A 17,433-nucleotide genomic window follows, 5' to 3' on the forward strand; every position below is an offset into this window, starting at 1 on the left:
GTGAACTGTGTTGCTTCTTTACAAATCTTTCCGATATTAGCCACTTTTTTTCATATCAATAAAGCCTTCTCCATCCACACAAAAATAAGCATTACATCTGTCATTAGAGTCAAAAGACAGATTTTCATTTAACCTTTAGTTTGAATCTGTAAATAAATCCTCTAACCTTTTTGACTTCTGTACTATACTTTTACAAAATGTCATACCTTTGACTATCAATGAAGAACCATATTATGGAATTACCCACATGGATTTTTATTCCCAGCTTGGGATCATAGATAATGCAAGTACCTTTAACAGGTTCTGGCTTAACTGGAGTCCTTTGTGCATTTGTTGTCTCACTGGTCTCCACAGGAGGAAGAGGCAGCAGGCCTTTGTCCTCTGTAGACTCTTCACATTCAAGCTGTACTTGCTTTTCCTGATCTTTTTTCTCAGAATCCTGCTTCATCTCTTTTTTAATTGGTCGAACATTACCAGGAGAAGGAGGGCGGATCTGGACAGGTGAAACTTTTATTCCTGTAGGTGAGGAAATGCTTTGCCTGGGTGTGCTAGATACTGTAGGAGGAGGCGTTCGAGGAGGGGCCCTACAATTTAAAAAGAAAGTAACACTGTGATTGCAGGATAGATAGCCACAATTTGATAACATAGGAAACGTGTTTTTTTTTTTTACATTAACAAATTTTCAAATGCAATATTTTGAAACAAAGTGACAATTCTTTTGAGATAGCTGTTCATTTATTAACATTTGCTAGGCCAATCTTTTCTTATTCCATTCACTAACAACTTTATTGCATGCAAATATTAATCGGAGACATTCAGTCTTGTTATGCTTTATTGCCATGGCATCAGTGTTCTCTTGTACAATTTATGCACCATGTTTTCGTCATTTTATGAGCATGCATGCCTGTCAGGTGCATGTAATGTCATGCTACATCCACTTCCTCATCACTATATTAACCTCTAGCTTCCATTCCATTCTGTACCTGTCTAGCACATTGCTGAAGATCTGCCTTGTCTCTTCTCCGTACTACTCTCCCAGAATGACAGATGGGAAAGTCTGTGATCATTCTGGAACGCAGGAAGCAGGCATGGAAGAGGTTAGATTATTTAGACACTAGAACCAATAAGCTAGCAAAAAGCTTAATTCTAACCTTCCTGCTGTATTTCAACTTCATGTCCTTTCAAAAGTGTGGTTTGTAAATACTCCATATTCTCCTCCCACCATCCTCTCACTGAGAAAAATCAAGATATAATATTAATTATTACAATAAGTAGGACTACTTCTGTAAAAACAAGAAGCTAGGCATTTAATATTTTACAGAAAGCAGGAATTACTCTACAAATGTAACTTTACACAGTTTACTGAACGGTGGGACACCAATCAAACTTTTATTCTGATTGCAGGCCTGTCTGAGTAGTTTCTGAAAAAAAATGTTAATTTTAAAATATATATCTATATCTGTTTTATATATATATATATATATATACATATATATATATATATATATATATATATATATATATACATACATACACATATATATTAAATGTGTATAAAATTTAATACATAAGAATAATGAGAAAGAAAATGTGGTTAGTTAGACTGGCAAAACAGTCCTATTTAATGTACTAGAAATACAAACATCATATAACTGGAACAAATGGGGGACAGATACCCGAAAACACTGTTTACAGCTGAGAGTTAGACGAGAAGACTCTGAATGTTAGTAAACAGATACAACAGTGATGAATAAAACCACTGTAGTAAAGTCTATGTGAGTGGGTGTGGAGGTGGAGTAGAATGTACTGAATTTAAAAATGGCTTGTTGTATTGGGTGTTGTTTGCTGTCTGTTATTGTAGCAACATATTTAACACCTGGGAGGTTCCCCAAACTGCTTCATCTTGAAGACACTCACTGTGACAAATTTAAAAATAAAAGTAATACTGTAGTATATTACTGGAGAGGAATAGTTTCTTGAGAACAATAATTACTACTCCTTGGTTCCAGTATACAATGCTTCAGTTGGCCACAAACATGACTGCAAGAAACCCGTTCCTTTGCAAAGACTTACTGTGACTTGGTGAAAAAGACCTTATATTGACTTTTGTTGCAGTTTTCTCCCTGGCAAAATACTGCATCCAGCTTAATCACCTGGATGCAGCATCAACAATTTATTCAGGACACATCATCTCTTAGCCACCAGGCATACTTTACTCAGCATACCGAAAATACAGGCTGGATATTCAGTAGTGCACAAACTAAACATACTTTGACAGCTTCAATTTTTTATTCTACCTGTAATGTTACTTTTAAATGACAATGTGCTGAATAGCTCAATACATATGAAACAGTATGCATAATGGGAGTGTAAAACACCTCCCCCCCAATGGAAAAATGACATAGCCATACAAAATAAATCAGCAGCTTTAACACATTTTGTGTCTATATGCAGCATGCCAGTGGAAATGTGGTTTGCCCTATTGCCAGAAAACATTAGAGGTAAGTATGTTTTCCTGCACAGGGGCACTATGTAGTAGATGACTGTCGAGTTCTCCTCTTCTGTTATCATCATCTGGATTATATATTTTCTATATATAATATATATTTTCTCTCCCTCATACCCAAAGCTGGGGTGCTCACATCCTCCACTGTAGCATGTTGCTGCATTATAAGTCATATTGGGAGAGTGTGCCCAGCCCCATGTAGTATTCAATTCAACTTCCATCCACTAAGCAAGGATCACAAAAATATATTGGGATGGCGGGAAGTTAAAATAGACACACATCAGAGGACACTCCCCTCCCAAAGATCAATTGATACAGCGACTAAATACCTGTAACATCTGACTTTGGAAGACTCATGTAGTGAGTAACTGTTAAAAATTTCACACATTAACAATTTGCACTGTATTTGTTAATATCACAAAACATATATATATTATGTCATCAACAGATGGGGGTATGGTCCTTGATAATGAATACTATGTGGACTCTCTATGAATTGTTAGGTAATATATGCGGTATTAGCTGCTTTGAAAGCCCTAATGTTCAGAAATACAGTTAACCAGCTAATGAACATGTTTTGTATGGCATTAAATCTGAATTTGATATCTTAAACATTCCTTATCCCGGAAGAGCTAAAACATTTAGCTTACCAAAAATTCATAAAAAAACTTTCCTCCATTCAGACTGGTTATTCCTTCGGCAGAGTGGTAACTGAGCAAATTGTACAAGTTACGTTTGTCAGAATACAACAGTTTGACAGTGTGTGCAGTTGGCTTAGAGGATTAAGGAGCTGTTAATAAGCCGTTTCCTGTAGACCAATGGTGCAAGGTTTGATTCCCTCAGCCTCCGTTGCCTAACTCTGTGACTCTGAGTAAGTCACTTAACCAGACACTGTTCCTAGGCTGACTGTGACAAAGGTCCATGGAGATCACTGCTCTCCCTCACAATACAAAATACAAATAAATAAAAATGTCAGCCTGAGATTTAATAGGGTTTGGTATAATGGTTAAGGTGTTTGTCTTGCGGTACATTGTTCGGGTCTATATCAATTCTTCGAACGCTTAAAATGTCGAACGTTACATGGTCGAGACCAAATGTTCGATATTTCAAATGTTCAAAGATTGACTTTTAATGGCGTCGTACGGTGCAGAATGGGAGAATTTCCTTTTTCTGCACTGAAGTGTGGTCTCGGAGTTGGTATATTTAAGTAGGGGGGGTGTGTGGGGGTCACAGCCCCCCACGTGTGGGGTGCACGGGGGCTATATTCAAACATCCAAATGTCGACCATATGGTCTCAACCATGTGGCATTCGACATTTTGGATGTTTGAATATTTAACATAGACTCTATGGTTCAGGGTTTGATTCTCAAATGGAGTAATTGGCTACACCAAAAATCATCCACTCGGGGAGTTATCTTAGCACTATCCTATGCACAAAGAAAGCTGAATTGTACTTGTATTGAACTGCTTATGCTTGGGTTGGAGGATGGTGTAATGGTTAAGGTGTTTGCCTCACAGGAACAAGATACCAGGTTTAAGTCTCACCTTTGGAAAAACTAGATAAACTTAAAATAGCCTGCAAGGGTAACTAGTCTAGTACTTACCTATGAACCAATATCTAAGAACATCATTATGTCTGCTGTTTAATGCAGAGGATTAAGACTATAAAGCCTTACTAAGACATGCAGACAGGGATACAGGGTTTTATTCTTTCTAACTCCATTTAGGTTGGTGGTTGGCTTAATGGTTAAGGTGCTTACCTCACAAACACAAAATACAGGGTTTGATTCTCAGCTTGAGAAGAATGGCTAGGCTTAAAAAGGCTCCCTGGGGTCATTAGCCTAATAATCGCTATGAACTCACTTAGGCCCCCTGGTACTTCTATGTACATTTGAGAAGTTTACACACGAATTGGGTAATTTTTTAATTGCTGTTAATATACCAGCTACTGTAATGTAATACAGGTTTTGTGTTAAAATACTGCCTAACATAATTTCTTATAACCATGAGAAGGCTGCCAGCCTAGCCAGACAGAATTTTGGAGATAATTCTGTCATCTGTAAATATTAATGTAAACCACAGGCTTGTTGTCTTAAATGGTAAAAATAGTGTTACACATGAAACTGAAAAAAATGTAACAACCATGCACTCTACTGACCAAGTAAAGCATGTTGTGACCCTTTGATGTTAAAACTCGGAGTCAGTCAGCCTGAAGTGAGGCATCCTGCCTATTGTTGTAAGGCCAGAGTTAATGGCCAGAATTTGCATGCATAGTAGTAGTAGTCTTCTTTTGGCATTTCCCAGCCTTTATTGCTCTGGTTTCTGCCCAGAGGTGAAGAAAATGTAGCTTCTGTTAGCCTGGGAACCCACGGAAGTGTGAAGAATGATGTATTGTAAACCAGGAATGTGATTTTAAAAACAGAGAGAATCAGAGAGCATTAAGCATTTTTGTCTTGACCATCCAACTCAGCACTGTCTTGCTCTATATGTAAGTTTATCTTAGACTTGTGTTTTCTCTTAGAAATAGCTAGAAACCAGAAAGATTAGACTAAGTGTTTTTCTGTGATGTCAGAACTGTAATACTGAATTACTTTAAGTATTTCTCTGTAATCTCTGAACTCTTGACTAGCACTGTGTAGTAAAAAGTATCGTCTTGTGTTTTGACTATTTGTTATTAAATATTTTTAAACCTCCTCAGCTGTGACTGTTTTTGTAGAGATAATTTAAGCTCTTTAGAGTACCTACATGCCTTTGATAACATTGTACAAAGCCGCTCCAATAGCTTTAGCCGTGGGCTATACTACCAATTGGATAATAATATTGCACAGTAATAATTGGACACCCTTTTAAGGGCCTTTGAGTAGCTGATAAACATTAGTCGGTGGTGGCAAGTGGTGCTACTTTTTAGACTGGCCAGAAAAGGGGCACAGCTGCAGAACCTGTGCCAGCCTTCCCCAGGAGTGTCTGTGTGGTTATATAAACTCATCTCCAAGTGTGTGTGTGTGTGTGTGTGTGTGTGTGTGTGTGTGTGTGTGTGTGTGTGTGTGTGTTTGTGTGAGCTACTTGGGCAGGGACATGAAGCACTGGTTGGACAGAGAGGGTGTTGGAGGTTTTAGCTTGCCCACTAGTCTGAGATCTGGACTCTATAGCTGTGCCAATAGGGAGTCTTATTGGTGACCCGGAGAGCAAGGGAGCAACCAGCCCCAGACTGACTGTGATCTCCGTGTGCTCTTAAGGGAAATTGCACTTTACTGTGTGTATTTCTTATCCTTTCCTCCTACATGAGACGCCCCTCACTGGTGTTAGTGGTGAGGATTGAGGCTCCTTGATTGCTGGGCCAGGTTTCGGGCGTCACAATCTGTTTCTTCACTATATATATTGATGGTGCACTTTCTTACAAATATTATGCAATTAGTGAGAACTTTTACAAAAAAATGAGGAAATTAGCTGTGGAAAATGCCATGGTGACAAATATGCAAACACATCAAGTTGAAAGGAAAAACAGAATACATTCTCGGGGAAACAAGCCTGTAATTACATTGTACTAAAATTTACCTATCTTTTGATGATGCATTTTTGTTTGGTTTGGCATTATTATGGACATATTTTTGTTTAGTATGGCCTTGCTAATTGACTTCATGCATTTATAGTATACAAGGAGCTCTAGACAGGCTTGAGGTGTCTGGGTTCTCCAAAGAACCTACTAGAGGATAGCTGTAGAATGGATTATTCCACAAAGTCACACAGGGAAATTTGCTCCCTGATGATGATCATCATCATCATCAACCCCTTTTTCCCCATTTCTTTTCTACATGGGGTTAGGGGGTTAACTGTCACCATCTCTCTCAATTCAATGCCACTCTCCTGCCTTCTTCAACAGTCAAGCCTGATTGTCACAGGTCTTCTCTTACAAAATCCATCTGTTTGCTAGACACCCTTGTTTCATCTGGCCTTTCTCCTGTCTGTCCCAAATCTTCTTCACCAGACTGTTTTTGTTTTTTTCTGCCTGTTTTTGTTTTTTCTGCATGTGACTAAACAACCATACTCTGTTCTCTTTAACCTTCCCTGCAACTGGCACTACTTTTTCCTGTGCTCTGATGTTCTCATCTCTTCATCTATCACTCAGTGTGCATCTTACCATCATCTCAAGCAGTTCATCTCCATCGCCTCTCACCTCCTCAACTGTTCTACCTTTACTGCCCAGGTTTCTGTACAATACAGTAGTACTGGTTGTGCTGCCATTCTGTACACCTGACTTTTTGCTTCTTTGGCATTCTTGTCATACACCAGGTTCATAGGTATATACTAGGCTAATGACCACCAGGGCCTTTATAAGCTCAGCCATGCACTCCAAGAGTTATGAAGTTTCTAGAGGTTATGTGTGGAGGAATGTTAGTTTGGACATTACTGTCTGCCACTATCAGAGATATGGGGGGCCTGAAATTCTGGTTTAACCAAAAAAAAAAAATGGAATGCCCGTAAAAATGGCAAATGAAGCAGAATAAGACCACCAATGTCAGTTTCGAAAAACTCACACTTTATTATGACACAAAATGTGAAAAAATAGAAAAGTTAACTGCTTTTGTCTGTTGAAATGTTAGTGGACTTCATTAGAATTGGTTTAATCTGTGGTTGTGTTTGCCTTACTGCTTTTGCTTCATTTGAATTTCTGATTTCCCATCCATTGCTCATGGTTACACTTAATAGGGTTAAGGAATGATTCTGCTTCACATGGATGAAAAGCCTGTTCTGAGAGCATAGAGATCGTCTGCGACACATATCTGTTTCACCAGCATATCTTATTTACGCCACAAGCACAATTTAAATCCTTGGATCTAACAGCTCTGATGCTGTTCATTTTGCAGATGTGCAAAAGTTCCATCAGAACTGGATCTGAGGATGCCTTGTATGTCAGACAGAGATCACCTTTCAATAACCTGTAGAAGATAGAGTATAGAGATAGGGATTTAAGTCCATCCTTTTAGGGCTATGTATTTATACCCTGAATTCTCCTGGTAAGAAACTTTTGTTGGCATTCCAACAGTTGCATGTGCCTGGTCAGGTACATACCCAAAGGGACATTATATTCAATGATGGGATCTGGTAAAGGCCAAATAAAGTAGCACTATGATTTCTTTGGACCTGGATGTCATGTCCTTACTTATAAGTTGGGTAATATAGAAAGATTTTCTTACTACTTTGGTCACATGCGAGTCAAAGGCCACATTACTATCTACATATGTTCCCAGATCCCTGACTACCAGGTCAGCTCTTAGTGGTGTCTTATCAATGGAGTAATTATCGTGGGTGACAGTTTTGCCAAAAGGTACTAGAGTGCATTTTGTGGCATTGAGTATTAATCCATGATTTTGTCAACAGTCATTTGTGTTAAATCTTCTTATAAAATGTTTGTGTCATGGGGAAAACCTATGATAGCTCTCAATTTGCAGCTATCTGTGAATTTGGTCAGCCAAAGGCCCTTCACATTAGCCTTTACCCCCGAGAAGTAGATGCCAAAAAGGAGCAGTCCCAGCACAGAGCCCTGAGATAACTTGCTTGTGACTGGTCTCTCACTGAAGGTGTTATCACCAGTCATGACTTTCTCGTTCCTGCTTGCAAGTCAGCTAGCAATCCAGTGAGTTATGTAGTGGTTTATGCCCTGATGGGTGAATTTGTCAACTATACTCATGTAGGGTACTGTATCACAGCCCTTAGCCAGATCCAGGTAGCTGGTATGCACTATTTTCCCCTCATCCACTGCTTTGGTGACTTTCTAAAAGAAGTCCACCAGGTTTAGTAGGCATGACCATAGGAGGCTCCTAGGATATTGGCCCTAAGGCCTCTACAGGCCTAGCCATGTTATACCATTGTTCCCTTAAGGACCAAGATACATAGTCTATGTTTGCATGCGAATCTAAGATCAGCACTAGCTGCCCCTGTCTAAGAGGAGCATAGGTGAAACCCTGGTGTAAATTTATGGTTCCCATCCAATTGTCCAGGTTACGCTTAAATAGGGTCATTGAGGAGCTCTGCTTTACATGAATTGGGAGTTTGTTCCAGAGGAGTGGCAACCTCTGGGAGATACATCTGCCTGTCCAGCATGTCCTGTTAATATCGCAGGCTAGGTTAAGATTGTTAGAGCAAGTGAATCTTGTTGCACTGGATTTGCAGATGTGCAGCAGCTTCTTCTAGGCAGGGTCTGAGACTGCTCTGTAGGCCAGGCACAAGTTGCCTCTAAGCGGTCTATACGATATTAAGTAAAATGATAGGGCCTTCAATCTGTATATGTAGGTCATGTGTTGTAGGCCTTGAATTTTCTTGGTGAGAAACCTCTCAGGTCTCTCCAGCTGTGTGACCTTCCCTTGACAATGCCAAACTTGGATGGGTCCAGTGTATACTTCACAACTCTCCTGAGTTTTGCAGAATGTTCAGATTTTTGTCTAACAATTTCAGTCTATTCCTCATAAAATTTGTGGTTTTCTGGCAAATCACTGGAATGACCTGAGGACTTAAGTCACTAAATAATGACATACATTGAGTTTTAGAATTTAAATCCTTTAGAAAATGCATGGCATTTTAACACAGACCATGTTATTCCAGCTTTCTAGGTTTATATGAGCAATATTTAAAATATGTCCCTACTTTTGGGTCTTTGTCCCCTCATTATGTCAGATTTTGTCCAGATTTCTTGCACTAAGAGGTTGAGAGGTACTCCAGTGTCTGAAGGCTGCCTATGTCTTTGTTGATCATTTCTATGGTAATCCATTCCATGGCTTTCAGTATTAGACTAGGCAAACAAATAGGTCTATAGTTTTTGATGTCAGTTGATGGTCCACCTTTGTGTAGTGTGATAACAGTTGCAAGTTAATAACAAGTGAAAGTTGGTTGCAGCCTCTCTGAGTCTAGCTTAGACTTCCTCATTCAGACTTCCCTTCTCCTCAACTACCCCTCCAAGATACTTGAAGTTGATAACCGGTTTCGCTATTTTCACTTTTCTCAGTTCTCAGATTCTTCCAGTTTCCCCTCATTTGCTGCCATTACAATAGTTTTATCTGTACTCAGTCTCATCCCATGTCCCAAGAGTTTTTGCATTCCATTCCTCTATCCTTTTCTGAATTTCTTGCTCAGAGTCTCCCTGTAATGCCACATCATCTGCATACAACAATTTTGTTGACCTGTTTGCTATAGTCCATCACCAGTATGAACAGCAGTGGGCTCAGAGCTGAACCCTGATGCACACCCACTCCCACTGGGACCGAACACTATTTGTACTTGAATCACTGGGTCCTTGCACATAGCTTGTACTAATTCTACCAATGTTTCTGTGGCTTTGAACCAGTGCAGTGCTGCCAAAGTCAGCTTCCTTGAGACCTTGTCATATGCTTTCTTCAAGTCTAGGAATGTCCAGTTGGACTCTTTCCTCATCTCTAGCTCCTTCTCAGTTATCTGTCTCACTACAAACATTGAGATGGCTGTGCTTCATTCTGATCTGAATATGAACTGCTCCTTTCCCATCTTACGTTCTACTCCTCTGCATATTCATTTATCAGTCACCATTTCCAGGAGTTTCATGCAATGTGAAAGGAGTTTGATACCTCTGTACTGGCCAGAGTTGAGAATGCCCCCATTGCTTATAAACACTGGCACTAGTATGCTTATTCTTCAGTCATCTAGGATATGCCTTTCTATACTGCTATGAGTACCCTCAGGTGCCATTTCTCCCCTATCTCACCCAATATCTCCAACATCTTGGTGGTATATGCTGTTACCTCATCTGAACCTGTTTCTTTTCCTGAATTTGTTTTCCTTGGTACTGTTCTTACTACATTTAGAGTGGGCTCCTCCTCTTCTTTCTTCATAGGCTGTGTCTGGGGCAGTACAGCTTCTGTGGGGTTTTCTTCATTCAGAAGCTGTTGAAAGTACTCCTTCCATCTGCCTTTATAGTCTCCAGTGGGCTGGTTAGCAGGTTGTTGCTGGCATACTTTATGAAGAGTGTCTGAGTATCTCCTTTTTTTCTGTCTTTGGCTTGCACTCTAATAGATTTTCACTGTGCAATCTACCAAGTCAATTTCCAGAATCTGGTAGACTGCATCTGATGCCTTGTTGTTTGCTGTTGCAATTCCCCTCTGCCAGCTAACCAGTACTCCTTCTTAGCCTGGTCTGTCTTTTCTATCACCAACTTTTTCCTTCCCTCCTCCTTTCTTTTGATGACTTCCTATATTTCTGCATTCCACCATCAGCTTTACTTGTGTACATTAGTTTCATACCTGCCTTTGCCACATACCTGTTCTGTAGTCCTCACATATGCTGTTTTGAGGTGCTGCCATTCTTCTTCATCTCCAACAATTTCCTCTTCTTACAATGTGCTAGAGCCCTGAGTAATTCCTTGAACTCCTGTGCTTTCTCTACAGTCAACTACCAGATCTTCATCCTACTCTCTGTTGACCTTAGAGCATTCCTTGACCACTGCCTGCAGCTGATTGTGGCAACCAGTGGTTTATGCTGGGGCTAACTGCTTCACTGAGTATAACTTTGCAATCACTGATTCTACCCAGTGCCCTTTTCCTTATGAGGAAGAAGTCTACCCGACTTACATGTTTGCCAATCTTGTGTGTGATCTTTTGACTGTCTCTTTTGCTAAACTGTGTGTTGGCCACTGCCACGCCATTTGCCTGACAGAAGCCTAGAATGGCCTCTCCTTCTTTATTCCTGTTGCCCCACTGATGTGGACAAAGGCAGTCCTCATATCTTGTTCTGTCTGTCCTGATATGTGCATTCAGATCACCCATTATCAACACCAATTCATGTTGGTTCTGCAACTGCTGTGTGAATGCACTCTTTTCTTCACTATCACAACCCTTGTGTGGGGCATAGGCTGAGATTATGAATACTGGCCTATGATTACACTGGAGTCTGATTGCCATGAGTCTGTCACTAATTCTGATGACATCCTTCACTATCTTCTGAAGCCTCTACCTCACCATAATTTCTACACTATTTCTAGCCTGTCTTCCTCCTGAGTAGTAGACTATTGTGGACCCAAGCCAAGTGGCTTTGCTACACTACCTGTCCAACTTGTCTCCTAGATACATATGATGTTCATCTTCTTTCTTCCCATCATGTCATCCACTTCCAAGTCCATCCTGTCAGTGAACCTACACTGAGTGTATCAATTCTTAGTTCATGTTTGATAGGTTTGGTTTCACATTCAGCTTTCGCTCAACACAGCTATCCCAAGTAATGCAAGCTTGGCAACTGGATACTGGCTGGCTAGCATTTTATTGACCCAAGGCTGCTGGGATTTATGGTGTTCACAAACAGGCCAATAGGGGCACATACACCCCTCCTACCATTAGCATGGATCCCTGGTGAAGGTTGGAGTAGGCCGGGAGCTCAACCCACTTATCACCGGCACATACCTGTGCCCATTTTGGCACCAGTAATAAACAGGACTGGAATACCTACAGCCATATTTTTGCACCATCAAGTAGCTACCCCTGACATGGTACACAGTCTGTGATGCATGCTCTCCTATCTTGAAGATGCTGCACACTATAGTAGATGCCAAAAGAGGTTTGTCTATACAACTCTTCCCCTTATAGGGCACCATCCTGAATTTGTGCTGCTGCACACAGCTATTCTTGCAAGACTCTGAGATGGAAACATGCAGCATGATTTTCAGAGTTGGAAGGAACCACAGAAGACACAGGGAGAACATACAAATGCCAAACAGACAGGTCAGAATCAAACCTTATACCTTGTGTATGGGAAACAAAGACCTTAACTATTATGGGGTCTAAAACACTAAAACGAAATCCCACAACACCAACTTTTAAAACACCGAGCCCAGAACACTGACACTACACAAAACTGACAACTCACATACCCGACACACACAATCCCGACACTACAAAATCCTGACAAACCTCCCTACAACAACACACACAAACAACATATAAAAGAAAAATACAACATTCCAAATTAAACTACCTACTTCCCCTCACCCACATCCTACCCACCATCTAAACCCTTACCATTAACACATAAAATAATAACTAAAAAACCTTACATACAAACATTTACATTTCCCGTTTTTGGGGGGGGGGGTATGCCCCCTGTAGCCCCCTCCCCCAAACCACCTGCTACTGATGGATACCAACTCTGAGATCGCACTACAACGTCCACAAGAGCGGATTTCCTGTTCCACTCAACTTGGACTGTCGAGCATTCAGAAGTCGGCATTATGCAATTTCACTCGTGAAAAGTCAAGCTTTTTGGCTTGGTGTTTTAAATATTGGTCTACTGATACTTCGGTAATCTCAAATAGATAATCCTTAAGCTTAAGAGTCTAGCCACTGAATGGAAATCAGCCACTGTTATTCCACTCCCTAAAGCAATCCTATATCAGGCCTATAAAAAAACTCAAACCAGCTAAAAAACACTGGAAATAATTGCTTATACATGGATGGCACAGTGATGCAGTAGTTGGACTTGCTGCCTCAAAGTTGTTAGTTCTCTGAATCTGTTTCCAGCTGGTGTGTCTTCTGTGCTGAGTCTGTTTATCCTATGTGTATCTGGATGAGTTTTTGCCTGGGTGTCTTGTTCCCTGAAATAGAGAGAGGGGGGGGGGGGGACTGTGTGCGTGTGTGTTTGTTTGTGTGTGCATGCTCCTTGTAATGTCCAATACTAGTTTTCTGCCTTATGCCCAGTGCATGGGATTGGCTCTGACTTCCTTGTGACCTTGAAAAGGGAAAAATAGGCATTGGAAAATTTAACGAATTAATGTATAAATTAACAATTTATACATACATAATGTCCTGTAGAACCACCACCTTTAATGTCACTTTCAGTATATATTCAAACCAGGTTTCACCAGCTCTACAACTGTGTTACAAGGCACTGATCAAATTCTCTTTAATATGGGCATAGGGCTCACTATTAGAGCACTATTTGTAGATATTAAAAAGGCATGAACTCTTAATGATTACTCACCCCCTACTTTTTAAATTCTGTTACTTAAGTTTTTAGATAGTTTCTGAAATATTTGATGGGTCTTCTATCATGCAGATTAGGCCCCATTCAGTATGTTAACACCTTTTAAGTTCACCACACTTCTTTATGTGGTCCTTCAAGGTTCCATTCTTGATTCTATCTTGCTCTGTTTACATATTAATAATCTTAGTGTAGACCCTCATAACTGCAAACAATCATTTATGATGATGGTGTACTGCTTAAAAATGGGAAAGATGCAAAGTAAATTGAGTAAGTAGTGCAATCTGATTTCAACTAACTTACTAGTATAAGCAGTGCAATGTGATTTCAGCAAACATTACTAGTAGTTTCTTTCAAGTCATGTCTTAGACAACTAATCAAAAATAAACCCAAAGATGTTTAGCACACAACAATAACTTGTTTATGCATGGTTACATCCCTGAAATACTTGGGTTCAATCCTTGACCGTACTTTTCATCTTCACCACAATACAGATAAGGTAGTAAAGATGATACCAGTCCAGTTTAAAATATTCTGTAAGCATTACTAGGCAAGTATGTAGTTGAAACCAGCAATGCCACAGCAAAATGCCTTCTAAGCCCCCCCCCCAAAGAAAACAAACAACCCTCCGCCCAGAATATTCTCTACCTGGTATTTATTTACACAGCCCACAAAACTCTTGGAATCTTTAGAGAACCCTGAACAAACTCCAGCGCAATACACATAATCCATCATATGCTGATGTTTTAAAGATTTACTTGCCTAAACCTCCAAGACCTCCAAAATGCAACACAGGCACAAAGCACACTCAGCACATTAAGCCTAGTTCCTCCTATTGCACAAGGAGGAGCCCCAAAGTCACAGATACTGAGCTGCTAAAGCAGGCATCGACCCAACCAAACATTTTTGTTTTAGGTGATTCCACTGTGAGACATACCTCTTACCAGGCTGAGTAAGGAAAGAGTGATGATTAGTTGCTTGTCTAGTACCTAGTCAGATCAAACATGCACTAAAGTCCTTGAACAGCAAGTACCAGTATGACTCTGTTACAGTTCAACATGGTGTCAGTGACTTGAGGTTTACCTCCCTAGACTATATGAAAAGACACATGATGAAGCTGTCAGACTATGTGTCCAAGGCAGGTATGAGGCTAGCATTGAGCAGCATTCTATCTTCTACAAGGATGATGCTGTAATATGAGCAAAAAATAATTGCCTTCAACAATTGGCTTAGTTTTTTGTGTCATTCAAAGAAGGTCCATTATCTGTCAGCCTGGTAGGATATGATCAACAGACCATACTGCTTTCCTAGGTATGGCCTGCATCTGTCTACTGTAGAGTTTTGATTACTGGCACAGACATTACCTACCCTCATACTGTTATTTTGGGTAATGCCAGCCTGATAAACTTTCCAACATAATGAAACAAGTAAAGGAAAATATGAAGGTATTACTGATCAGTGCTTTCTTATTTGCAATGGTGATGGATAGGTTGACAGATGAGATCAGGCAGGAGTCCCCATGGAATATGATGTTTGTGGATGACATTGTGATCTGTAGGGAACAGGTTGAGGAGACCCTGGAGAGGTGGAGATATGCTCTAGGTAGGAGAGGAATGAAGGTTAGCAGAACTAAGACAGAATATATGTGTGTGAATGAGAGGAAGGATAGAGGAATGGTGAGGATGCAGGGAGTAGAGTTGGCGTTGTGACAGATGGGTACCAGTAAGAGTGAAAGGGAAGGTCTTCAAGAGGGTAGTGAGACCAGCTATGTTATATGGGTTGGAGACGGTGGCATTGACAAAAAGGCAGGAGTCATTGCTGGAGGTGGCAGGGTTAAAGATGTTAAGATTTGCATTGAGTGTGATACGGATGGAGAGGATTAGGAATTAGTATATTAGAGGGTCAACTCAGATTGGACGGTTTAGAGACAAAGCCAGAGAGGTGAGATTGCGTTGGTTTGGGCATGTGCTGAGGACGGATGCTGGGCACATTGGGAAAAGGATGCTAAGGATGGAGCTCTCAGGTAAGAGGAAAAGAGGAAGGCCTAAGATAAGGTTTACTGATGTGTTGAGAGAGGACATGCAAGTGGTTGGTGTAACAGAGCAAGATGCAGAGGACAGGAAGAAAAAGAAACAGATGGCCTGCTGTGGTGATCCAACGGGAACAGCTGAAAGAAGAAGACTGATCAATGCTAGGAACCTGAACAAGAAACTCCACTCCTTACAAGCTCTTCTCACCCTGAAAGACATTGATGTCTGTGCAGTAACTGATACATGGTTTTAAAATACTGGAGAGCACTCTGGCTGTGTAGGGCCATAACACCTTCCACATGTTTAAACCAGCTACTGCACAGGAGGGGAAAAGAGTGGAGGTGAAACAATCTACATCCAGAAGAGACTCAAATCAAGGTTGGTAAAACAGCATGAAGCATTTGAGCTTCTTCATGTCCAAATAACCATCAGAAAGGTCTCACATCATATATTAGCTAGCTACAGAACTCCATCTATGACAAAAGAAAGCCATAAGGCTTAGCTAAAGGAACTAGAACCACTTGGTATTAAACCGAATACCGTTTTTCTAGGTGATCTAAACTATCCAACTACAGCCTGGGAACCCTACACCACCACTAGTGCACAAGCACACAGATTCCTGGACTTTGTCAATACAAATGCTTGGAACAGTTAGTCAGAGTACCCACGAGGGGGAATGACATCTTAGATCTTGTCCTTAGTAATATGGGAGCATCTTACACCATTCCCCTGTGTATCTTCACTGCTTGTTAGGTTTGACCATAAAGCAGTCTCATTCAACATAAAACTGAAACCAGAGATCCCTTCCAGAAATTTATTTAAAACAAACTATCTACTCCTAAGTGATACACTGGTAAGCTTCAAATCCCCACCAAACTCATTTAACTCCAGTGCATAAACAGAAATGTACACCACCACACTACACCAGCATATCAACAGCTACAAAGGTGTAACTGTACCACGTAGGAACAAGTGCAGGGCAAACCCCAGAAACAAACCCACATCATGGAACAATGATATCAACACAATTTTTAACCAAAGGAAAAGAATTTTGACAAAAGTTAAGTAGAGTAATTCCTAGAATGTTTGAGCCCTTGTCAATGAAATAAACAAACAAGGTAGAAGCTTAATAAAATTCAACAAAGCCAAGTTCGTGGCTAAAATAGCCACCCACGCCAAAGACTATCCACAAGGCATTTTTTTGGTTATGTTTGTAATCTCAAAAGCAAAATGCAATGATGCCCTGAGCTGATTGCGAATTATATTATGTACACTGAAGCTGATGATATAGCTAACCTACTGGCCAATAAATTTAGCTCTAACTTCACTCCTTTCACCCCTCTGTCTGTCCCTCAAGATATACCAGAAACTGGCTCACCTCCTCACCTCCAGGTATCAGACAAGACCAAGTCCTACAAGTGCTAACAAAAACTAAAAATACTTCATCAATGGGTCCTGACAATATGCTTGGATGTATCTTAAATTACATGAAGTATGATTTAGCCACACCACTAACAACACTGTTTTATCTCAGACTCCATACATGTTTTGTATCAAGCAAATGAAAAGTGGCTACAGTCATTCTCCTGCATAAGGGAGGACCTTTCACAGTCCTAGGCAATTACAGACCCATAAGTCTGACCAGCCTCATATACAAAGCCATGGAAGGGCTCATCATGGAATTAATTAATCAGACCATAGGGATTGTCCAAACACTGGACTGATATCAGTTTGGATTTGTCACGGCAGGTCATGCTTACTCAACCTGGTGGATGTTTTGAAATTGTCACCAAAGCAATGAATTAAGGCAAAATGATACACACCACATAACTTGACCTGACTAAAGCTTTTGATACAATTAACCACTTAGGCATAGTAGAAAAGCTAAATAAACTGGGAATAAAC

At 40.4% G+C, this 17,433-nt stretch overlaps 1 protein-coding gene across 1 annotated transcript in view; it reads right to left on the reverse strand.

The window, feature by feature from the left end:
- Positions 1-17,433, reverse strand: part of MAP7 (microtubule associated protein 7) — a 1,390,439-nt gene that overhangs the window by 395,013 nt on the left and 977,993 nt on the right. The window contains exon 15 of the mRNA XM_044076419.1: positions 292-584. Within this exon, the coding sequence (XP_043932354.1) occupies positions 292-584 (293 nt within the window). The remainder of the gene's footprint in view (positions 1-291; positions 585-17,433) is intronic.

This window comes from Protopterus annectens, chromosome 1.part1, assembly GCF_019279795.1.
Source record: "Protopterus annectens isolate FY-2018-M chromosome 1.part1, PAN1.0, whole genome shotgun sequence".
NCBI lineage: Eukaryota > Metazoa > Chordata > Ceratodontiformes > Protopteridae > Protopterus > Protopterus annectens.